This window comes from Phoenix dactylifera, chromosome 1 (assembly GCF_009389715.1).
Source record: "Phoenix dactylifera cultivar Barhee BC4 chromosome 1, palm_55x_up_171113_PBpolish2nd_filt_p, whole genome shotgun sequence".
NCBI lineage: Eukaryota > Viridiplantae > Streptophyta > Magnoliopsida > Arecales > Arecaceae > Phoenix > Phoenix dactylifera.
In genome coordinates this window covers 31,903,227-31,929,747 of record NC_052392.1, presented here as the reverse complement: position 1 = coordinate 31,929,747, position 26,521 = coordinate 31,903,227, and the positions used below count along the sequence as shown (strand labels likewise).

At 37.4% G+C, this 26,521-nt stretch overlaps 1 protein-coding gene across 7 annotated transcripts in view; it reads right to left on the bottom strand.

Annotated features, from left to right (window-relative positions):
* Positions 1 to 277: 277 nt before the first annotated feature.
* Positions 278 to 26,521, bottom strand: part of LOC103717706 — a 26,504-nt gene continuing 260 nt past the window's right edge. The window contains exons 1-6 of one of the 7 annotated variants that reach the window (XM_008806185.4): positions 11,664 to 11,813; positions 11,327 to 11,433; positions 5,346 to 5,455; positions 827 to 881; positions 630 to 757; positions 278 to 530 (exon numbers count right to left, since the gene is read on the bottom strand). In XM_008806185.4, the coding sequence (XP_008804407.2) occupies positions 631 to 757; positions 827 to 881; positions 5,346 to 5,455; positions 11,327 to 11,433; positions 11,664 to 11,753 (489 nt within the window). In that variant the 5' untranslated portion in view covers positions 11,754 to 11,813 and the 3' untranslated portion in view covers positions 278 to 530; position 630. Of the gene's footprint in view, positions 531 to 629; positions 758 to 826; positions 882 to 5,345; positions 5,456 to 5,915; positions 6,115 to 6,294; positions 7,815 to 11,326; positions 11,434 to 11,663; positions 11,814 to 15,909; positions 16,164 to 16,262; positions 16,391 to 16,457; positions 16,513 to 18,574; positions 18,685 to 21,983; positions 22,101 to 26,255; positions 26,363 to 26,521 lie in introns of those variants that run through there. The other 6 variants (XM_039132078.1, XM_039132090.1, XM_039132083.1 and 3 more) reach the window with 6 other exon arrangements.

The window sequence follows — 26,521 nt, the reverse complement described above, 5'->3', positions numbered from 1 at the left end:
AGTCATGCTCATGCCAATGTTCCTCGTGAGCAATATGAAGACCAATGGCCAACTCGCAGAAGCCAAATTTGAACACTCAATGCAGAGATCGTCAATCATGCAAGCCCTTGTTGGCTTTGGCCACGACAGAATCATATGGTAGTGCTGTAGCCATTCTCTCTATCAAAATTGATGGATAGATAAGATAGATAGTATAGATAGATAAAGCTCAGTACCATCCTACTAGATCACCAAATCATCTCAATTGAGAAAAGCAAAACCAAGATGAAATCACAGATTAGAAAACATCACTTTTAACTGAGATTATGACCTAAGTAAATTCACTTCATGAGATAGTTAAAATTGGCATATGGCATCTAGTCATTTGTATAAGTTAAAATTGGCATATGGCATCTAGTCATTTGTATACAGAACCCATGTAAAGCAACAAGTCAAGGATTCAGGTGTCCTTCCTACAGAAAGAGGATCATAGCTGCTTCCAGAGTGAACAACCGACTCCTTTCACCATTCCAGGTCCCAGTTGCAAGAACCTAGAAAGCACAAAAGAAAATTAATGAGATACACCACATTTACAATGGTTTTATGCTACACTAATTAGATTTTATCTTAATCAACCTTTAAGAACTCACACTAAGAGCTCTTCTTAAATGGATGTTTCTTGCCAGGGGCGCTTGATGTTTCTTCTCCAGGTGATGCAGACTGATTCTGTTCTTCATAATATCGAACAGGATCTGCAAATGGACTTGTAAAAGGATACCTGAAAGAGGTAGCACATACTAGGTCAACTTGTGAAATCATTTAACATTGTACATATGACTTTTCATACCTGCTTGACTTTATAGTCTCATTTTCAATAATTGTTTCCTGGTCATATACGTTCCCTGTATTAAGAATAAAGGAACAAAACCATCATTGACAGAACAAAATTATAGTAGAGCAACAGTGATGATGACATATTAGTGAAATGGCACATGGGTGTCTATCTATGCTGCCATCAGAAAAGATGCATGAATAGGGCAGATGTATTCTGAAGGAATCCTGTAGAAACTCCAGAACCCAGAGTGATATTTATAGCCTCTACTATGCAATGACAAATGAATGACTACATGCAAAAACAATTACAATAAGTGCCCTTCTAAATCAATCACAAGTGAGAACCAAAATTGGTTGCAGAAAAGGTAGGATTTCTGTGAAGATTCCATGAGTGTACTATGATTATGTCAATTATGTGTTAATGGTACGACATTAGACAGAAATGATTTCACGTTAGACATGAGAAATATAAATAAGTTTCTGTGTGTGCATGCACGCACACACATGCGCACACGCATTGATAGTTCTACATGCATGTAAGGGCAGAGAGTCATTAGACCTACAAGGTCCAAAACGAGTATTTGATAGTCAATATTATCTCACGAGGTAAAGATTCTGAAACTAAATCCACAGCCCATAATGGGCTAACATCTACTATAACAAAGCCCAAGAGGAAGATCAGAACAGTCAGAGATCTGTTGGTTTTTCCACACACATTCTTCATGCATTTAAGGGCAGAGTCATGAGACCTACAAGGTCCAAAATGGGTATTTGATGATCGACATTATGTTAAGAGGTAAAGATGCTGAAACTAATCCATACCCCATAATGCTAAAACTAAATCCACAGCCCATAATGAGCTAACATCTGCTATGACAGAGCCCAAGAGTAAGATCGGAACAGTCAGAGCTCTGTTGGTTTTTCTTTTTCAAATGATCACACGATATTTCAGTGACTCAATATGAACATATATTATTCTACTGCTCCAGAAGAATGTTCCACTTGGAGAAATTGTTTTTCTAAAGTTTGATCAGGCTGATGGACTCATTTTAAATTGTGTCATTGCAGTCAAAGGTCTAGTGGCAACATCTCTTCATCACAAGGTCAGTATTCGATGTTGTTTTCAAGGAGGAACCATTTTTTGTAAGTTCTAATATTTGAGGTTCAGGTGTAATATTATGTCTTAATCCCTACAACCATGGATGCTGCAACAACTAAATCAAAATTAACTGAACAAGTAGCAAAAAGAATCTAAATCCCAACCTTACCTACAGGACTGGAACTGTCATCTTTGTTGACACGGATCATTTTTTCTCAGAAAGGTTAGCTGGCACCAGGTTAGCTAAACAGGCTGCAATAAGTAATGGGTAGGGTTGCTTTAAGAGGCTATCTATTGAGGAATTTGAAAGTTCCAAGGGTGTTATCTCTAGTCTCATCATTGTTAATATAACTCTTAGTTTCCAGAATCATAAGTGCATGTAGAAGCAGATGTGTGTGCATGCATGGGGAAGCAAAAATTTAGAAACGCTATTTAGAAGCAGGTGCAGGTTCGAGATTCCAAGAATATTCCAAAGCGGTTATCCTAGGCAGAAGATTCTAGCTAGCAAGACAACCAGTTATCTACAAGAGGAATTTTGAAGAGGAAGGAAGAGAGAATGGCCGTGACAGAAAAAACACAAAAAATGAAATCCTCAAATTAGCTCTAAGGCTAGAGATAACATCATTACCGAGGTTAGCCGAACTGGTACCGAGACCCGTGTCGGTCAGCTACTGGTTCGGTACAATACCGGTATGCTGTAGGGCGAATCGGACGGTTCACCCTGGCATGACAAACCATGATCCAAAAGGGGAAAGGGGGGCTGAACCTGTTCAAACCAGTATGAATCGAGCAGTTCACTTTGGTTCCGCTTCAGACCACCCGATTTGGGGCGATATAGGGTGGTTCGCGGGGTTTTCGAAAATTAGGGCTGAACCGACCCGGTTCCTTACCAATTCGGTTCGATGCAGAGTGAACCATGCAGTTTGGCCCAGTTTGGCACACCTTGATCTTTACATATATAGATGTTTCAGAAGAAATATGAGATGATCCAAACTCATTGTTTTGAAGGTGTAGCTCCATAGTGATTCATCTAATTTCCACCCATATCTTCCCTTCTTGATAATTATTCAAACTAAGGTTCATCGTCTCAGTACCAGACTTCTAGTATCCTATTATAGTATCGATATGCGGTTTGGTATGGTACGGCATACCTGTTCGGTACCCATACGGTATGGTACGTCCAATATGGTACGATATTTTTGATATAGTACAGTACGTCTGGTACAACATTAATTCAAATAATACAATAATTCTAATCTGATCTGGTTAGACCATTTGTTTCCGAAACTTTTTTGAATCGGTGGTTTTCACCTCTGATATGAGTTACAAGACTATCTCTTTTCAATTTTCAGTCTTCATGCCTATAATTACAAAGATTTATGGGTCATGCTCATACAAGACAGTCAAAATAGATGAAATATTATACTAAAACTAATGACAGCATGAAGACAGCTAAGATAATATAATATTCTTAATATGATTATCTTTCTAGCCTGAATTTAATCATCGTCAAGTTCTGATCTTTAAATCCGTAAAAGGTGTTCTAATTAATTAAAAGGTCAGATAACATATTGTGCCCATGCAAATAACTTACTTTCCCTTTGTTTAGTATTTTCAGTTATAATGATTACCGAGCATCTCAATTGTATGCCACCATAACTACTTGGAGTTACAAAACGAGAGTTAAATTTCACTTTCTCAAAAGCTAGCATGAAGCTATGGATTTTAAAAACAACTAATACCAGTAAAATTATATCACTTATTAGTAAAGTAATTATAAAGAAAAGATTTCTGTTTACATGCATCAGAAACAATAGTAGAACATTATTTGAAAAGCAAAACATGTACCGATCAGGCAGTTTTTCCATAAAGTCAGAAATTACATATTCAATAGAGATAAAGCTAAATGTACCCACTTATTTTTTGAGTTCACAAAATGGCTTTGTGAATTTCTGAATAACTAAGTAACAGGTTTCTGTTTATCTTAATGTATTAACTTAGATGCTGTGAAATAAAGTTAATATTGAACTTACGTGTGTCAGTACTCTGCTACAAGTGTATATGTTAACTCCCAGAATGACACTATCAAGTTCTTTCTTCTAGATGACTGCTACAAATATTGGTAGAGTTCCAAGCAAATCATAATGATGTCAAATCAATTTTTTTCCGCTTAGATCTATAGTACAATCACTGAATCATCAGCAAAATCAGTGAAAACAAATTCTATTGATGGTACTGAATATAGTGTTTTAACATGGCATTGCTTCCCAACTCTTGCAAATTTAGCATGGCTATTCCAAATAAATTTTTACTCCATCAAATATCCACGACACAACTTTATGGAACTCTACTTGATCCATACCAACTTGGATTTGATTCAATCTTATTTGTTTTTACTAAAAGCTCAAAGCATCCTACATATCCATTTATATGTTTTGGTGATTGATTATTTAGCTTTGGCTCCTTTAGATGTTACATGTATTTGAGCTTTCCTATGCATTCATTTGCTTTAAAGCTTGATGACTTCTAAACTGAGTTGTACTTTTGGCTTGTTCGATTGTTTATGACCTTCCTACCATATACTTGGATTTCGATGGGTCCAACACATGTTCAACATGGATACTTATGTTAAGTATTGAAAAAGGTTATAGGCACTTCCCAAATTCATTTTTGTTACCTGGTAATATGTTTAGGGATGAGGGGAAGGTTTTTCTTTTCTTTTTCTTTTCCCTTTTTTTTCATGAGGATGAACACTACTAATGAACAACATGGATGATGAAATTTAAACAGTGTGATGTTGATATTATTATGTGAAGTATGGACTACAGTCAATCAACTTGAATGATGACTAAATGATGAAATTTGTGGATGTTGATGTACAAATTACATTTCCATTATCTGCGAACAAGTCTGACTATTTGAGCTATCTATTAGGTGTGCGAAAAATCAAACTTTCAAGTGCCATCCCATGTCAGGCCAGTACTAGCATGGCATGGATCGACACGAGGTCAACAAAATTCTTTTTCATTTTTTCAATTAAAAAGAATTTTTTAAATTTTCAAGTTGATCTTTTGTTTCATCATGGGTCACAATGTTATATACCATGGTGACAAGGCCTGTTCCAATGGCACTCGAATCCTTGCAAATAAGACATTAAACATCCAGAATTATCCTAAGGATTAAACTAAAAGTTTCTGGCTGATTCATTATGAAGCTAAAACAATACCATTAAGGATGCTATATACACTTTGGGAGACACAACTATCCAGAAAATGCTATTAAATATTGCTATCATTTCAGGTAAAATTTATTGAAGAAACCAACATGAACTAAATCTCTCAATTCCAAATAAAGAGAAATTGTAGCTTTCATTATGTCCTAACATTATATGCACAAGACAGATCTTTTATTAAATCATAGAATGTCTGGTTACCTCCATTAAAGGCCTTCCCAGAAAAGTATTTGGCCATCAAACGTTGAGAATATTCAGCATCATATCGAATGTGCTTCTCATCAAGTGCCTTGAGATAATCTTCATCGAGGCTGAAACATTTAACAATCATCATAAAACCAAACAACAATACACTAGAGATAATTGATTAGGAATTGGAGAGTGATAATTAATATTTGAGAAAAACAGGTATTGACAAATAAAATCAATAAGAATCCATTAGGGACACATGGCTTAACAGCTCTTGTTTCGTAAGGATAGCAAAATGATATTCTACAACGAGAAGGCAAAACCACATCATTCTTTTATGAATATAATGAACATCAAGAAAGGAAAAACATTGGTAAGCAAGATAGAAGAATTTGCAATTCTAGCAAGTTTCTAACTATTTTAAAATGCAAAACAAAAAATATAACTACTTTCCTTTGAAGTAACAGTGAATTGGCAAGGCAGAATGTCACGCCCCGAACCCGGAGTGAAACAGATACCGCATACCTGTATAGCGGACCATACAAGCATGCAAGGCTACATATCATATCAAAGCAATAGTAATTCTTAAAAATTTATTTACTCAAAGCTTATCAAAATAGTTCTTACAATAGTTCCAAAGGGACATAAGTTAACATATGCTCACAACTAATCATGACTCAAATAAAATATTCTAACTAGACTGACTAAAACTCTAATGACTGAAAGTATCTTCAAAAGAACTAGCGCACTTCCCAAGTCCCAAGCAATCATACCTCCGGATCTGAAAAACAAAGAAACATAATAATAAGCTATACTAGCCCAGTAAGCAACATAATACCCTAGAGTGGGGTCAAAGCATGCCAGATATTTAATTTAAACACAAAATTATGACTGAAAAATAAATCACAATAACATATTTTCTTTTGAAATTTACTAAGCATTTTGATAAAAGATCTGATACCGAAATCCCAACAAATATAGGCTATGGCCACATAACCCAGTGGCATGGATCGCACAAAGTGCCAAAAATCACTATTATTAACTACCGGTGGCAACGGTATCCAAAAACCACTATTCTAATCACCGGTGAAAACGGTGTCCAAAAACCACTATTCCAATCACCGATGGCAACGATGTCCAAAGTAGTTCCTCACAGATTATAAGTCGACAGGGCCAACGAATAAAATCGGTAATATACTTGACACCACAGTATTGGATGCCTGAGCATCCTACTGAGTCAATGTGTAAACACGACCCTGTGTGCGCGGTCTCCCCCCTTTCTGCTGCTTAGGAGAAGAGGGCTGAGCTGACTGATCCGGAACAAGAGAAGCTTGCACTTGATGGGTCCTTGTAGCCTGAGGCCTTAGAACTGATTGAGAGTCCTGTTGATTACAAGGACACTCCGCTATCTTATGACCTTGATGGCCGCATCTGAAGCAGGCGCTGGATAATCGTCTACAGAATTCAGTCTTATGCATACCACCACATGCATCATATTTAGGCTTGTCTTGCTGATGCTGAGTAGTCTTCCCATAGGATTCACGCTTCCCGAATTGCCAAAATCTATCATGAAATTTTGCAGTCCTGCTGGAATTCTGCCCACTATGATTATCGAAATCCCTGCTCCTCTTCTTTTGTTTTCCATCTCTGGTATCCTGAGTTTCCTTCCAGACAATTTCCATATTTTTGGCCCTATCTACTAGGTCATCATAGTTTGCTGAGTGTACTGCAGCCAAACCCCAACGTAAGTAAGGCTTCAACCCTTCTTCGAATATTCTCATCCGGGACTCTGCATCCATGACGAGGGTGGGAGCAAACCGAGATAGCCTGTCAAACTCTGCCTCATACTCATCCACGGTCATAGTTCCTTGAGATAGGTTGAGAAATTCCCTCTCTAGCTCCCTCAAGTGACTAAAAGGAAAATATTTGGAGTAGAAGGCAGTGCGAAACCTCGGCCAAGTAACTAGCTCATGCTCGTGAGCCAATGTGCGTTCCACAGACTTCCACCAATGATGAGCTCTGTCCTGAAGCATATAAGTGGCAAATCTTACCCTTTCTTCATCGGTACACTCCATTGCCCGGAAGGCTCTCTCCATCTCATCGATCCAAGCTTCGGCCTCTTGAGGATTAGTGGTACCTTTAAAGGCCGTAGGAGCCATTTTCTTGAATTCCATTATAGTCCTTTGCTCAGAAGAACCAGCATCCTGCTGGACTGATTGCTGAGATTGCTGTCTCTGCTGATGTACTAGTCCAACTACCTCTTCAATTAATTCAAGCACCCTAGTTTGGTTTCCAGCAACATTCCTTTGAATCACTGTTGACTGACCCAGAATTGGCTGATTGACAATTGATTGGCCAGCCCCTCCTTGCTGGATTCCGGAGACCATATTCTGGTGCCCCAGATTTTGCGATGCCTCGACCGCTTGGTTAATAGGGACCCTTCCCTGGGAGCTCAGACTACGGGCACGGCGAGGCGGCATTCTGTTTCAGTAAAATAAAACATGCATCATAAATAATAATATCCAAATAACACAAGGTTATTAATAAAAAGCAATCAATATTGTCCCATTGTCTAGCTCCTACCCATCTCTCAACCTTTTCGGCGAATCCTAGGTATCCTAGGCTCTGATACTACTAAATCCGTTACGCCCCAAACCTAGAGTGAAACAGACACTGCATACCTGTATAGCGAACCATACAAGTATGCAAGGCTATAGATCATAGCAAAGCGATAATAATTCTTAAAATTTTATTTAATGAAAGCTTATCAAAATGATTCTTACAATAGTTCCAAAGTGACATAAGTTAACATATGCCCACAACTAATCATGACTCAAATAAAATATTCTAACTAAACTGACTAAAACTCTAATAACTGAAAGGGAAATCATCTATACAAAATACAAAAAGCTGAAGCAAGAAATCCCTATCTTTGTTTTTTGGTTGGAGCTAATAAGGATGGTTCTTAAATGGACATGGAAACCTGGTTTCCTCCATGATAATGCAGAGTGAAATCCCAACATGCTGATGATGTGATCTTCTATTGCTTTGAGAGGATTTTGGGTATTAGGCTCGAGTTTTGAAAAGCCCACTTGTCTACCTCAGTGGATCGGAGTTGCCAAAGAAGTTGATTCTCTACGCTAGTAAAATGTAATTTGGAATAACTACCTATAACATATTTGCAAGCACTTCTCAAACAAGGTTCTCTTACCAAAAAAAGGTGGCTGCTTATATTGACCAAATGGAGAAGATACTTGTAAGTTTGGAAAGGTGATTTGCTCTCTCTGGCTGCGAGAATGGAACTTCCAAACTCAGCCATAGGGAACATCCTTTATTTGTCATGTCATTCTTCTTACTGCCCAAGTGACTAAGGAGAAAAAAATTTTAATAAGCTTAGGCATGATTTCTTTAGGTGAGAGATAAACTTGTCAATATAATCAAAAGTAATGATGATTATAAACTTGTCAGCTGGAAAGAAAGGATTTTGGGGGCTTAGGGTATATAATTGGTCCATCTCAGAAAGTGGTGGAGGCTACTTAAAAAATAATGGGGAGATCTGGGCTCAAGTAATTAAACCATCATTTTCCAAGAGAAAGTAAAACCTTGGAATGTAAGAACCATAGGTAGAATTTTGACCTATCAAAAAAGTGTGGTCAAATAAGGAAAACTTTTGGATGCAGCTTTAAAATGCTGATCTAAAATAGTTGAGGCACTTCTTTTTAAAAGACACTAGAGTTGGGACCAAGGAAGATTACACCGCCCCGAACTGCCTGGTTTAGAGCATACCGAGCTGGACTAGAGACGGACTAGCACAGTTCTATCCCTCTATTTGAGAAACCGACGAGGGAGGGAAAGAGAGAGAAGGAGAGAGAGGAACAGAGAGAGAGGGAGAGAGAGGGTGAGGACAGTAGAGAGAGGCGGAGGGAGAGGGGAGAGAGGGCTTCTGCCTCTCTCTCTCCATCGCCCTCCCTCTCACTCCCTTTTCCACTCTCTCCTCCCTCTCCCCCTCCCTTGCCAACTCCCCTTTGTCGATACGCATTAGAACAGCACAAGGATTTTTGGCATGACCAACCCACCTTTCGCTAGCCTCGGCTAGAAGACTTTAGATGAATTTCGATACCATACCATACCGTATCATACTGCCGGCCTACCGACACGAGTGTTGGTTCCCATAATGCAGACTTTGGTAGGGACTCTATTCTCATAGTCCCATTCCTAACCTATTTCATCTTGTTGGAATGATGCCTTTATCTCATCTTACTAGAACTAGAATACTGATGACCAAGATTTACAAGTTAACAAGAAGGTAATCTAATTTAGCAAGCCTCAAAAGCTCCAATAGGTATAGAACCTTAATATAGGTTTTTTTAAAAAATTTATCATGGTGGAAAGTGAAGCCCTTAGATTCACATGGTAAGATCATTTAATCGATTCCTGAATTTTGTGAGAATTACTTTTTTGTTTGTTAAACACTTATAGGAAATTCTGACTCCCCTGACAGCGAGTGTTTTTTGCTATATGGATATCAATAACATTAATAAAATTAGCTTAATAAAAAGTAGGTACATAGCAGCCATTCTTGATGATCGCTTAGATAAGCCAATAAATTATCCCTACATTTCATGTCGAACTATCCCGCCAATACGCAAACAAATGCCGCATCTCTTCTATTTTGGAGGTAAACCTAGTTTAGTTAGATATTTAAGAGCTACATGAAGAAGAAAATTTAATAAGAAAGATCTGCGGCTAAGCAGGAAACTATATATAGTTGTGGCCTTCCAATGTTTCTGGAATGAATGCAAGAATTATTCTTAACAAAAATACAACACGACTCCACCCATTCGCCACATCAATTCCTCATGTCGATGTGGCAGGCTGTCACCAATGATTCGACCACCTCCTCATGAATCCACCAACCACCATGAATCAAACCAATCGCTTCATGCTGCAATCGCACAAGGAATTGATGCAATGAACAAGTGGAACCCCATAGCACTAACCCATTTTTGACACAAGAAAAGGGTAATCTAGGTACTCATATCAGGTATTTTGGCAGAAAGAATTAAAATTAATGCTAAGTTTCTCCAATAGCTGGATGCTGAATCCGACGACACATCTAGGACAGGCCAGGATTCCAAGATTAGTGTACTACTCTTCCTTACAAGCCATTATAGTGGAGGCCTCATTTCTCTTTGTGATATAGTATGATATTCTTTCTTAGGTTCTTTCAAATTGATGGTGGTCTAATATTCTTTCAACTGGATTATTTATCACTTATCACTCTGTTCGTTTCTTTTACATATCATGAACAAAAATAAATTAGGGGTGAAAGTGGACCGAATAATATTCATCCAAATTTGTTTGTGTGTCTGAATCTATCCGAATATGAACAAAAATTTGAGCATCCGACTAATATCCATATCCTTATCCATATCTGTCAAAAAAAAAATGAATATAGATATAGATAAACAACTATCCAATTCGTATCCGAATATCCGATTCTATTTGTAACCCCTTTTAATTTTATATAGCACTTACAAACTTTTAAAAAATATATATATAACTATATTAACGTGCTAACTTGATTTACCATCCATTTAGTAATATCTTTGATTCTGTGGTCATAAAATTTAGTGATCTGACTTATATTCGTATTTATATCCGTGCATCCGAGATATATTCATATCCGTTCAAAACAAATATAGATATAAATTTTTGCATCCAACTAACATCCGTATCCTTATTTGTATTTGTCAAACAAAACAAATATGTGTATGGATATACAGATCCGCATCCGATCTGATTTCAGTCCTATTAAAATCTCACCTTTTTGCCTAAAAAATTAGATGGAACAAAAACAATAAGCATGTTTCTTCTAATGTTAGCATTCTGATAGTAAACTACTACATCCATGACCAAAAAAAAAAAGAAAGAACAAACAGACCACCCAGTTCATAGATGGAAATCTAAAGCAAGACGAGCGGAGAACTAACAGGAAAGGATCCAACAAGTCAGGCTTGCTTTCATAGGGTTCCTCTTTTGGTATGAGCATCTTTATTCCTTCTTTGCTGTCATGGGCTTCGACGGGCGGGGCAACGTCCTGAAAATTTGAAACCCTAGATTAACCCTCCAAGGAAAAATGATATACTATAACCAAAAACCAAACAAAAATGTGGAAGAGAAGAGAGGGATGAAAGCATTGACATGGAACGAAAGCTCCATTTGGAAACCCTGGAATGGTGAGTGATAGGTTCCAAATTGGAACCGGGCGAGAAGGACTTGGATGAGAATGGAGGGAAAGGAGGGACGGAGAAAGAGAGAGGGACAGGCCTGAAGTTGCGCGGTTTGAGGACTTTGCTCGGCGGCAGCGGCGGACGGCGGAGAGGGAGGGGTTCGGGAGGCAGAAGACGGCGAGGCCATGGGTGATGCGGAGAGAAGGCGCAGAAAGAGAGAAGTGGAACGGTGGGACTGTGGAGCTGACGGGGCAGTGAACAGGGTGGACCCAGTCTAATTTATATTATTTTTCAATGAGCCAGTTTTGATGTAACCTTTTTTTATTATTATTTGAAACGGATGCACAAAAATTCTGAAGTTTTTTAGGTAATTCTCCTTTTTCCGACCTACATGTAGCCATCCAGTCTGCGGTATTATTTGCCTTTTTAAATATTTGCTTAATCTGAAAAGCTACATCATTGTAAGTATCTTTATTTACTGTATATTTTTTTCAGATTAGCCCCTTTCTTCTTATTAGATTTTTTTTCCATTCTAATAATATTTATTTGTTCCATTTGACCTTTCCTTCATCCTTTATTTGTTTAAATCAAATATTTAATTTATATTATTTTTCCTACAGCATAAAAAATAATTCCCAACATATCATCCGAATGCCACCCGAGCTAAGTTTTTAAGCCGCATCCTCTGCAACTTTATAATTTTAATTAAGCAGATTTCCAGCCAATTAGCAAAAGTATTTGTGTAATTCTTCAATGACCCTGAGAATTTGAACCAGAATTTCACAAATTAAATACCAAAAAGGTTGAAAATCAAATTGGACTTTGATTGATATTTTATCTAATAACAAGATTGATAACCAAAATTGAACTCTTTGATATATGAAACATAATTTCACAAATTATATAGGCAAAGGGAACCAAATTGGGCTTTAGTTGGTATTTTAAAGAATCCGATTGGGAACTATTAGTAATACCAGGAAAAGGGGAAAAAGTGTTCCATGATTTTAAATCATTTTAATGGATCCGACCAGGCTTCCTTGGAAGCTTGATAGATTAATTTGGAATAGAATGCAAGAGAAGGCCATTGGACCATATTCCATCTTACTTAATTTAATCATCATGTTTTTTTATTAATATCATTATGCATATCGATGAGTACTTTGAAAATGAGAGAGAGGAGTCTTATGTTGTTATATTAGCTTTATTATTAGAAACCTAAGAGAGAGAAGTTCCCCCTTACAGCTTTCTCTTATCTTTGCTTCAAGATCAATTGATTTTTTTATTTGTTTATATATTAGTATATGTTCTTTTTTTATATATCTCTTATTTGGTAGTATACTTTTATAATTTCCTGTTTATATGTTTATATAAATTATGAAAGAATTTTATAATTATTTTATTATTCGATCCATCCTAAGTAATAGTTGTAACAAAAATCAATTGATAGCTTTGAAACCTTATTTTTGCAATTTTCCAACATCCCAGGGTATTTTATTAGTGTGTGTGTATATATATATATATATGCACCTATTAAAAGGATAAGAGAGAAACCAGAAAGTTCTCCCTTCTTTAGAAATTAACAAAATATTCAAAAATTCAGAGAAAATAGTGCCATTGTTTAGGGAATGTGACATACTTTTTTTGAACGTTTTTATTTTAAACCATGATATAATCAATTGATACATGTTATTTTGAAGGTTGTTCTCTAATATTGCATAGATCATAATGGATTTGGAATTTCAAGAGTTCATAGTTTCAAGTGATAGAATTATAAAAGGGATGTGCGTAGATTCACTTGGCACTCACTTGATGTCATATCCCTAACCCTAGAATCATAAATTTAGGGCATGACAGCCGCAGTATACTCTTAGGAGCTGGCCCTATAAGCATGCAAGATATTCCTCTTATCAATGAATTCAGTATAACATGAAAAATTATACAATTCATCTATAGACAATAGTAAATACAGAACAACTAAACTATTGAACCAAAATATCACATATATCATGCGCTAAATTTTACAATCTAAATTTTCAGTGTTTAAGTTACTTATACGTAATCTACAAAATACTATATGTTGTATACACTAATCAAACTAGATCTACTATCTACCAAAACGACCTCGTCTCTAATACTTTCCCAAAATGCCAATACTAGTCTAGCCTCTAGTCTTTGGATCTGAAAAATAAGTGAAGATTATGAGCTTCATAACTCAGCAAATAACAAGTATACTTTATAGAACTGGATCAAATCATATCAAGTAATTTAGCTCAATTAAATTATACCAAGCACGGCACATAAATATAAGTAAAGTTTATAACATTTTCTTTCAATAATATTCATATACCGAAACAAGGCATTTCATCTCTTAATAGCATCAACAAAATGAAACAATATATATAACCAGAGTAATAAAAAGTATCCAATCTCATATTTAATTACACTTATATTTATATACTTGTATATATAACTATATTCGGGATCCAATTTTCAATTTTCACTCTGCAGCCAAAGACTATGGCGGCACTTGATTCCTGCAGCATATGTCACTCCACATTTAATCCTTGTGGTCTGGGTCACTAGTAATCAAATTCCAAAATAGTAATCATATGATTGTATTTAACCCTGTGGCTTAGGTCACTCCATATTTAACCCCCATAGCCTAGGTCACTCTATGTTCATGCGGGAGAGAGAAAAGAATAAAAGGTAGAATCTTGAGAGACACCACATGGGAATAAGAAAAGTAAAATAAAGACACATGAGAGTGGAGAGAAAAGGGGGGAGCAATGTTTTGACTAGCATTCATATGGTTGAAAACAGATCAGATATGGATTGAATATTGATATATCTTTATTGTGAGGCCCAGCCTCACATTCGTTGGGTCGGTCCATTGGCCCAGCCTGACACTAAAAATGAGGCTCGAAGGCCTGCTCCTGAGTCAAAATAGGGAAGTCCTTGGTTGAACACAGCAAAGGAGAACGAGTCCTCCTCCTCTATGGACTTCTTTGAAGGCTAGGAAACCTAGCCTCATTTTGTTATTTAAAAGATCCCATCCCCACAATTCTTTCCCACCGGAAGATCGTCTCAGTCACCATCTTCTTCTTGTCTTTCTTCCCCTTAATTGCCGACGGCTTGGATTCACTATGGTCGCCGAAAATTGAAGCTAGGGAGCTTGCCGAAGCCGAGGTAAGTTTCAATCCTTCTTCTTCTTTCCTTTCCTCGGTGATAGGACCCCTTACTATTCTGGCGGTAAATTGGTCGAAGTCGACCAAGTTCTATTTTTTCTATTTTCTCAAGCCTTCTTTCCCTTTTGCCGGCTATCGGCACCACCACCTCTTGACACTAGACCACTAGTCGAGTTCCTTGGCCTCCTATCGACCTTTCCCAATAGAGCGATGGGCGCCAGTGAGCAGCCAACGGCTAAAAAAAAAAAAAGAAAACGCTATTTTTCCGACACTTTCTTCTTGTTTCCTTGTTAGCCGGTTACCATCGCCTATTGTCCACCATCATCGACCGCTCTTTACTGCGGCCATCACTACCTGCTGCCATCTTACCGGACCACCATGACCACAGCTGCAAGTCCAACCCTTTGCTTCCCCTATTTTGCCAAGAAAGAAGAAGAAGAAGAAGAAAAAGAGGAGACCGGATTAACCCAACACTGAGATTTAGTTTATAGGATTTAAACTAAAAACTTTTTGTTTGTTAATTATCTATTTGGATGATAAAAGTTAGAACATGCTATTTGTTGAAAATACCATCAAAACATGCACTATCAAACATACCACAAAAATTATTTCTTCCATATCATAATTTGCGATGGAAGATGCCAGCTAACTACGCTGGTAGTGTCTTTGATAGCTGTACCATGAGATTAAATCAGAGGTTTAGGGACATTTGGAAAAGGGCTACATCTTTCTGTTCCCATTGCTAACAGGCACTTTCTATCATAGTATCATATAACGAATTACATGCAGTGACGTTGGCAGAACAGTTTGTGAAGAAGTTGCTGGTCTACAAAAATATCATAACATGTGATGACATTTCAACGAGCACTTTTCTGTCTAAAGGAAAACAGAATGCGGCTGAGGCAAATTAAGTCATGCTCATGTCAACGTTCAATGCGAGCAATATGAAGATTGATGACCAGCTCACAGAATCCAAATTTGCCCCAAATGCAGAGATCATCAGTCATGCAAGACCGCGTTGACTTATAGCTAGCTAGATTGATAGATGGATTAGATAGATAGAGCTCAATACTCTGCCAAAGGGACTATCTCTAGCCATCCTACTAGATTACCAAATCATCTCAATCGAGAAAAACAAAACCATGATGAAATCAAAGATTAGAAAGCATCCCTGTTAAGTTTTAACTGAGATTATGACCAAAGTAAATTCACTTCATGAGATGTTAAAACTGACATATGGCATCTAGTCATTTGTATACAGAACCCATGTAAAGCAACAAGTATAAAAACTTTATTTTCTTTAGTTTCGCTATTCAAGGATTCAAGTATTCTTCCTTCAGAAAGATGATCATAGCTGCTTCCAGAGTGAACAGCCTACTCCTCTAACCATTCCAGGTCCCGGATGCAAGAACCTAAAAAACACACAAGAAAATTAACGTGATACACCACATTTACAATGGCTTTATGCCCACTATTTAGATTTTATCTTAATCATCCTTTTAAGAACTCACATTAAGAGCTCTTCTTAGATGGATGTTCTTGCCCGGTGCACTTGATGTTTTCTTCTGCAGGCGATGCAGACCGATTCTCTTCTTCATAATGTCGAACAGGATCTGCAAATGAACTTGTAAAAGGATACCTGAAATGGATAGCACAAAAGGTTAAGTTGTGAAATCGTTTGACATTATACATATGATTTTTCATACCTGCTCGACTTTATAGTCTCATTTTCGATAATTGTTTCTTGGTCATACACTTTCCCTGTGTTAAGAATAAAGGAACAAAACCATCACTGACAGAACAAAATTATAGGAGAGCTACAGTGATAATGACATATTAGTCAAATGGCAAATTGGCGTCTATCTAAGCCGCCATCAGAAACATGTATGAATAGGGCAGGCGAGTTCTCATGGAATCCTGTAGAAACTCCAGAACACAGAATCGTATTTAGAACCTCTAGTATGCAATGACAAATGAAGATTCCACAAGTGTACTATGATTATGATTATCAAATAGTAGCAGTTCATTTTCGACCAGTCTAGTGTCCATTATGTATTAATGGCTACAACATTAGACAAAAATGGCTTGACCTGAGACATCAGAAATACATACATACACACATACATAAATACATAGATACATGCATATTGATAGTTCTTCATGCATGTAAGAGCAGAGAGTCAACAAGGCCCAAAATGAGTATTTGACGATCAATATCATCTTAAGAGGTAAAGATGCTGGAACTAAATCCACAGCCCATATGGGCATATCTACCATGACATAGTCTAAGAGAAAGATTGGAACGGTCAGAGTTCTGTTGGTTTTTCTTGCTCAAATGATCACACGACATTTCAGTGATTCAAAATGAACGTACATATTCTACTGTTCTAATAGAATGTTCCACTTAGAGAAATTGTTTTTCTAAAGTTTCATCAGGCTGATGGACTCATTTTAAATTGTGTCAGTTAAGTTAAGGGTCTAGTGTCAACCTCTCTCCATCACAGAGTCATTACTTGATGTTCTTTTCAAGGAGGAACCAATTTTTGTAAGTTCTAATATTCGAGGTTCAGCTGTAATACAATGTCTTAATTCCTGAAGCTATGGATGCTGCAGCAATTAAATAACAATTAGTAAAAAGAATCTAAATCCCAACCTTACCTAGGGGGTTGGGACTGTCATCTTTGTTTACACTGATCATTTTGTCTGAGAACAGTCTAGCTGGCACCAGGTTAGCTAAACAGGCTGCAATAAGAAGATGTGGTAGGATTGCTTTAAGAGGCTATCAATTGAGGAATTTGAAAGTTCCAACCATGGTATGCCGTACTAGTCCAAACCGGACAGTACGGGACATACCGTACCATACCGGTTAGGTTATCCCATATGGATGGCGTACCGACACTTAGTACATTAAAAAAACTCCGTACCGTATCATACCGACACTATGCTAGTTACATTTGCCTTCATTGCTTCGGTGTACGGTTGACATCGATAAGGGAATGCGTCCTTGGCTTGTACTTTTTAGGAAGGTAAGTTTCTCCGATCGGAGTTGTGTCGGAGAAACTTTCAATTGTAAGGACTCCCCCCGAGGGGGTCCGGTACTGAGACGGCGAACCTTGGTTCTAATAGTATTATCTATAGTCTCTTCATTATTAATATAGCTCTTAGTTGCCGGAATCATGAGCGCGTGCAGAAGTAAATGCGTGTGCATGCATGGAGAAGCAAAAATTTTTGAGATGCTCTTTAGAGGTGGGTGCAGGTTTGAGACTCTAGGAAGATTCTAAAGCAATTATCATAGGTAGAAGATTCTAACTACTAAGATATAACCAATTATCTAGAAGAGAAATTTTGAAGAGGAAGAAAGAGAGAGAGAGAGAGAGTGATAGAAAGCTCAAAAGAAGAAATCCTCAAATTAGCTCTAAATCTAGAGATAACATCTTTAGACATATAGATGTTTCTGAAGAAACATGAGATGGTCAAAACTCAAGGTGCAACTCCATTAAGGTTTGTTGTCTCAGTATCGTACCCCGTACCGATGCCACACTAGCACTGTGTCAGTACGATATGGTACGAGATCTTTTTTCAGTATACTAAATATCGGTACGCCGCCCATACTGGATACCGGTACCAAACCAGTATGGTACGCCCCGTACCACCCGATTCGGGCTGGTACGGCGAATCATGAGCTCCATAGTGATTCATGTAAGAAGAAACCAGCATACACTAAATCTCTCAATTCCAAAAAGGCGAAAATACGGATTCCATTATGTCCTAACATTATATGCACAAAACAGATCTTGTATTAAATCTTAGAATGTCTGGTTACCTCCATCAAAGGCCTTTCCAGAAAAGTATTTGGCCATCAAATGCCGAGAGAATTCAGCATCATATCTAATGTGCTTCTCGTCAAGCGCCTTGAAATAGTCTTCATCGAGGCTGAAACATTTAACAATCATCATTCAACCAAACAACAATCTACTAGAAATAATTGATTAAGAATTAGAGAGTGATAATTAATATTTGAGAAGAACAAGTATTGACAAACAACATCAATAGGAATCCACTAGGGACTCATGGCTTAACAGTTCTTGGTTTGTAAAGAAAGCAAGTATGATATTCTGCAATGAGGAGGCAAAGGTTCATGATTCTTTTTATGAATATAATGAACATTAAGAAAGAAAAAACATTGGTAAGCAAGCTAAAAGAACTTGCCATTCTAGCAAGTTGCAAACAACTTTTTAAAATGCACAACAAGAAATATAACTACTTTCCTTCGAAGTAACAGTGAATTAGCAAGGCAGAAGATATGGCATGCAACTTTTTTGGGGGATAAATCTTTCTCTTCAAACTTCCAAAAGAAATATTGTCGACAAAAACAAAAGCATAATAAAATAATTCATATGTTAATCTAGAATGATCCATCATGCTGAACTCACTAAATAAAAGTAGCTAGCTTTTATAGGTTTTGCAATGAAGAAACTGATCATTAACAAGGATGTCAAAACTTTGACGATTAGGAATTACACAGAAAATTTATTTTATCTTATAATATGTTTCTTTCTTCAAGGATCTAAATAAAGAAATATCGTACCAGTCAGTACCGGTGCATACAAACCATACGGTACTGGTACCGAACTAGTACACAATACTGGAGGCGTACCGAGTGTCGGTATACCCCACCAGCCCCTATATCAGGTGTACCAACATAGTAATATTTTGGTACTAGTACGGAGTCCGATACCAAGACGGCATATCTTTTTAATCCTTAGTAACACCTTTTCTATGGCTCCCTTCTACTTTTCAAGATGTGTTAGGGCTTATTATGAACAGAAATATGGAATAGACCTAAGGCTATTTCATGATAAATAAGATATTATTTAGAGAAAATGTTATCGTCGTCAAACAAAATAACATTTTGTTTAGTATGTTAAAGCTTGTTTGATAAAATTAAATGAACGGGACCTTAAGTGTAGAATATTTAATTATTTACCTTAACGGCAATACAAACAAAAAACAAACATCAAGGCATGACCAGCATAGGCACCAATAGCATCAATTATAGTGACACAAGCATAATAGCAAGTTCACTCATCATTGACACCATATGCAACGAAGCCACAAGCAACTATTGGGGTGGGGGGGGGGGGCAGGGTGGGGTTGCACTTTTTGATTATGACCCATTGAAGATCATGGGGATTGTGATTTGGCGATAGCCTGTGACAAAGAGTAAACAGACCTCATAGTAGGGTCAAGGCTCACAATGGGCATGAATCAGTATTAAGTAAAGAATTAAACATTTATACAATAGGAATTATCCATGAAACTAGACCAATCAAGAAGGTGCTGCATCTCCTTGTGATAGCGACATGGCATTAGGACCAAAGTGTTATTTAGGTAGGATGATGCCATATGCTAAGGGTATACGCCAAAGGAAGAATCCTCAAAGATGATTTTAAGGTTATATGAACCTCGAGAAACACACAACAAAAGTAGATTTATATTCATTATCAATGAGGAAAAACTAGGAATAACTCAAAGTTACAGGTCCAACATAGGAGAAAGTTAAGAGCAATAAGATAAAGATTCTAAAGGGAAAGACAAGGGGGATAATGATTCAAGACTTAAAAAATTCATAGATGATCAAAAAATGGAGAAATGCTTTGAAGCACAGAGAAAGAAACAAATAAGATCAGGACAATGCTCGCACTAGGAAACATAACTTAGGACAGCACACTTAAACTACCAAATGGAAGAAATTTTTATCTCCACTAACAGGAACAAATGCAAATAAAGAATGGCCAAAGGTGAATCTAAATTAGCCACAGAAGAAACATAGATCATCAAAAGAAAGGGAAGTTGCTAATGGCTCTTAAATCTGAAATAAGACGAGCAAGTTTGGGTGAGAGTGGAAGCATTATTGAGTCCTTCGAAAGATAAGGTTTCAACAATTCTATACTAGATGGATAAAAGAACCTATTATCATATTTACCTTCCCAATGTTGGTTTATGTTGTGGCACAGGACCACAAAAAAGCTGAAGGAGGTATGGCAAGCAGAACTGTTGTTTTGTTACCTTCACATGTTTCCACGAGCCGAGACTTGACATCAAGATGGCCCTGCAATCTAGGGTCTGACTAGGTTTACATTTTATTAGTTTTAAATTTTAGGGTGTTATTTTCACTTATTTGACATCCAAATCAATCTTTGGGGTTACATTGTATTTTTTTCTGTTTTAAGAATCTCTTTATTGAATTCTTAGTAATTTTTCAATCAAAAGTAAAGACTAATTCACTTCCATTATCCTATCTTCTAGTGTTGATTTAAAGCCATTTAGTTAACAGTTTGCACAGTTTGCAGAGGGTTGCAGCCTAAAATTGTCATGCCCTGTTCTCTCATGAATGAGTGAAGGGGACATCTGGTTTCACCCTGGTATTGAAAAAAAAAAAAGGAGCTGTGGTGTGGGTAAGGTGAAAAATGTGCAAAGAGAGGAAGCGAAAGGAAAAAGGAGGGGAAGGGGGCAATACAAAGGAAAGATATATGGCTCCAGCAGCCTATATTATTCCAATGACTCTCACCCTTCCCCACTCTCCAGAATTTTTTTTTTTGGCTTCACTTGATTAATTAAGTCACAGAAAAGTCCTCGGATTGAAAATTGAATCTTTGAAGGGTTATAAGAGGAGAAAAAGAGAAGAAGAAGCATAATGCAGTCTTTTGATGAGAACAATACGATCTCTGGCTTTCCCTTTGTCCAATTCTCTTTACCTTCTCTTGTTCACCTTTGATTCAACATCTTCAGTCTCAAGCATGACGACCCTCTGGGTAGGTGGATTTGTTTTCGATTCAAATTTACTGCACAGATCTGAATTTAAATTTGGATTACTGAATTTAATTCTAGATTATTACACTAGGGCATGAATGATCTGAGACTGACGAGTTCCCTCTAGGCAAATGGATTTGTTTTCCATTCAAATTTACTGCACAGATCTGAATTTAATTTTAGATTACTGAATTTAATTCTAGATTACTACGCTAGGGCATGAACGATCTGGACACGAGCAATCTGACCAGCCATAGCCTGCCTGGTCGAGGATCAGCTTGTGCTCATTATGAGCTAGGCCTCCTCTGCTACCTTGTTAGTTCAAGCTCAGCTTGGTTGGCCTTGCTGCTAAATAGGGAAGGCAAGGGATTCAACAATGGAAATAACACATGTGGAGAAAAAAGGAGCAAGGACTTAACTGCTTGATTTGACCATCTCTGTTGTTGTTGTCATAGATCTCAACCCTACCGCCACTACTGCCACCGACTTGTCGTCCGCGACGAGGAGCACGGCGAGCATGCCCTGATCCATTACCGCTTTTGCCATCCGCCATGGAGAAAGAAGAGTATGCAAGGGGAACAGTTGAGGTTGAGAGATTAAAGATTCAAGTGTGCAGGGCCTAAAAATGTGGATGAGTTGAGGCTTAGGGTTTGCAAATGGGAAGGGAGAGAGAAGATGGGGAGTTGGGGAGGGGTTGCTTTGCGGCGGCTCTTGCAATTGAAGAGAGGGGATTACTGACTTAGGGTTTTCTGTATAAACCGCGACCGATCTAGCCTTACACAATCCAACGTCTCATATTCATCCTTTTTTACCTAAGGTTTATTTGTTTCAGGAAACAAAAATAACTATATTAATAAATAATAATTAAATTACATATAACATATTTTTATATAGCTCACCAAACACAACCAAGCTGCCCCTATCTCATGTTTAGCTCCTTTATATTTCAAGCTCAAAACTTTAGCACATAATCGGTTCGTGTATTAATCAAATGACCCAAAGGCTATCTAAAGTACAAGTCAGACACTAGTTGCTCACAAACAGCTTGTTCTTTTGACAACCTTAACTATATATAAAGCAGATCTGAAATAATTGTTAGATCCTCATTACACGTAGAAATGTTCCCATAACTCAATTGAAACAACAATGTAAATGGACATTTTACCCTAGAAAGTTAAATTTTAAAAATTTGGATTGTAAACTGCATCAGATGGCCCTAAAGGAATGGTTTTCGGTAAGGGAACTACCAGAGTGATTCTTCTTTTATATAGATGATAGAGCAATGTCTCCCTAGTTTTATGGAGAAAAGTATTGCATATATTACAGAAATACCGTACACTACACAAGTTGGAAGTTAGTTTGGACAACTCTATAGTTACTTCTCTCTATTCTGCATAGTGGGTTGCAGAATATTTTTAAAACATGCAATCGAAGTTAAGTTAAAGCAGGTCCAAAAGTACCGTGCGGTGCAGATTGCATATCAAAGATCAAAGATAAGCTCAAATAATTGGCAGCCTAGAAAGCATCTTTACTCTCAAATGTCTTATCTCAATCAATGTTGTACGTCATGTTTACACACATATTAGCATCTAAGTATGTCCCTAGTCTGCTATCAGACACATGGAATGTGTTGCAATTTCTATGCAGCAAAAACAATAATGGCACATTGACCACGGTAAAATGTGTACCTTGAAGGGTTTTAGAGGGTCTGACCGTCTAAAAATGAGGATCTTAGAAAAAAAAGGAAGGAAACTTGGTAGTGGGCAGAGTTATCTTTCGGTTAAAATGCTTAAATCTAAATATGGATGGCAATAACCTCTACCGGCGATTTTCAAAGAAACCATACAAACCTTTCTAGATAGGTGTGTGCATTACTATGAGCACTCTTTCATGGCAATAAATGGAGACCAAGATGTTAAACTTAGTGAATACTAGCATAAAGCATGTGCAATGCACATGAGGGGCAATATGGATCAAAGTACTAGCTGTCCTGCTATGACAGGTTTGAGCCAGCTGGACCCCCTTTTAGACACTTTTGCCAACTCTTGGATTAGCCTCCATACTTTTTCTTTTTGGCCTTTAAACAATCAATGTGAAATCACATGAGCAAGAGTACATTGAACATCTGAAGGACAATCAAGAATCCACACCATGAATTAGTACAGATGTCTGGTCTTAATCTGCCACTTCAATAAAGATCTGATTTGTAACTGACGCATATCCAGTAAGCATAACATATATGTGACTATGTTCATGAGGAAAACATTTTGGGTGTTTTACAGCTTTATGGCTCAGAAGTTGATGAATAAGGTGAGTTAAGCAATTTATTGAATCCTCTGAGGAATATGAACGCATTTCACATCACTAGATAGATTAATGCAGCTCCTTAAGCCCACCGAATTCTCCTTGTGCTTCATGACAGGTTTGTCTTACCTTCAGAGCATGATTCGCCTACCTTCGCCTGTGACTCTGCTTGCTTCGCCAATTATGGGGATTGGAGATTAGCTGGTGAAACATGCCAGCAAATGCCCATAAAAGAGAAGAGATCATTTGTACGAAAGGCTGAAGCAAGAAATCCTTATCTTTGTTTTTTGGTTGGAGCTAATAAGGATGGTTCTTTAATGGCATGGACTCTGGTTTCCTCGATGATAATGCAGATTGAAATTCCAACATGCTGATGATGCGATCACTTATTGCTTTGAGGGAATTCTAGGTATTATGCTCAAGTTTTGAAAAGCTCCCTTGTCTACCTCAGTGGATCAGTTGCCAAAGAATCTGAATTCTCTATGCTAGTAAAACTTAATTTGGAAAAATTACCTATAGCATATTTGCAAGTACCTCTCAAACAAGGTTCTCTTACCAAAAAAGGCTGGCTGCTTACATTGGCCAAATGGAGAAGAAAGTTGTAAGTTTGGAAAGGTGATTTGCTCTCTCTGGCTAAGAGAGTGACCCTTCCAAACTCAAGTCATATGGAAAATCCTTTCTTTGTCATGTCTTTCTTCTTACTCCCCAAGTGGCTAAGGAGAAAAAAAAAAATAATAAGATTAGGCATGATTTCTTTTGGTGAGAGATAAACTTGTCAGTATAATCAAAAGTAATGATGATTATAGATTTATCAGCTGGAAAAGAAAGGATTTTGGGGGGCTTAGGTTTCTCCGTATTCGAGGTATGTATTTGGTCCATCTCAAAAAGTGGTGGAGGCTACTTAAAAGATAATGGGGAGATCTAGGCTCATGTAATTAGACCATCATATTACAAAAGAAAGTGAAGCCTCTAAATATAAGATCCATGGGTAGTATTTTTACCTTTCGGAGAAGCATGGTCAAATAAGGAAAACTTTTGGATATGACTTTAAGATGGTGATCTGACATGGCTGGGATACGACTTTAAGTTAGGACTTGGGACTCTGTTCTCATGGTCCCATTTCCTGACCTATTTCATCTTGCTGGGATGGTGCCTCAATCTCGTATTACTGGAACAGGAAGACTGGTGACCAAGATTTACAAGTTAACAAGAATGTAATCTAATTTAGCAAGCCTCAGAACCTCCGATAGGTACAGAACCTTAATGTTAGATATTTTTTTTTAAAGATTTTTATCATGGTCGAAAGTAAAGCCCCTTAGATTCACACAGCATGATCACTCCACAGATTCTTAAATTTTGTGCGAATTTTTTTTTTTGTCTGCTAAACATTTATAGGAAATTTTGAGTCCCCTGACAGTGAGTGTTTTTTGCTATATAGGCATCAATAACATTAATAAAAATAGCTTAATAAAAAGAAGGTGCATAGTAGCCATTCTTGGTGATTCATTTGACAAGTCAATAAGTTATCCCTACATTTCATGTCGAACTATCCTTCCAATATGGAAACAAATGCAGCAACTCTTCTATTTCGGAGGCAAACCTAGTTTAGTTAGATATTTAGAGCTACATGAAGAAGAAAATTTAGTAAGAAAGATATGAGGCTCAGCGGGAAGCTATACATAGTTGCGGCCTTCAAATATTTCTAGAACGAATGCAAGAATTTTTCTTAACAAAAATGCAAAAGGACTCCACCCATTCATCACGTCAATTCCTCACGCAGATGTGCAGGCTGGCACATTATGATTCGACCACCTCCTCATGAATCCACCAACCACCATGAATCAAACCAATCCCTTCATGCTGTAATCACACAAGGAATTGATGAGATGAACAAGTGGAGTCCCATAGCACAAGGGTAGTATAGGTTCTCATATCAAGTATTTCGGCAGAAAGAATTAAAATTAATGCTGAGTTTCTCAATAGCTGGATGCTGAAACCGACGACACATCTGGCCAGGCCAGGATTCCTGGAATAGCGCTCTACTCTTCCCTACAAGCCATTGTAGTGGAAGCCTCGTTTCTCTTTGTGATATAGTATGATAATCTTTCTTGGTTTCTTTCAAATTGATGGTGGTCTAACATTCTTTCAGCTGGATTATTTATCACGCATCACTCTGCTTGTTTCTTTACATATCGCGAACGAAAATAAATGAAAAATCCCACCTTTTTGCTTAAAAAATTCGATGGAACAAAAACAGAAAGCATGTTTCTTCTAAATGTTAATATTCTGATAATAAACTACTATATCCATGACCCAAAAAAACAAAGAACAAACAGACCACCCAGTTCATAGATGGAAATCTAAAGAAAGACGAGCGGAGAACTAACAGGAAAGGATCCAACAAGTCAGGCTTTCTTTCATAGGGTTCTTCTTTTGGTATGAGCATCTTTATCCCTTCTTTGCTGTCATGGGTTTCGACGGGCGGGGCAACGTCCTGAAAAAATTGAAACCCTAGATTGACCCTCCAAAGAAAATTGTTATACCACGAACAATAACAAAACAAAAAGGTGGAAGAGAAGAGATGGAGATGAAACAGCTGGCATGGAGCGAGAGATCCATTTGGAAACCCTGGAATGGGGAGCGATCGGTTCCG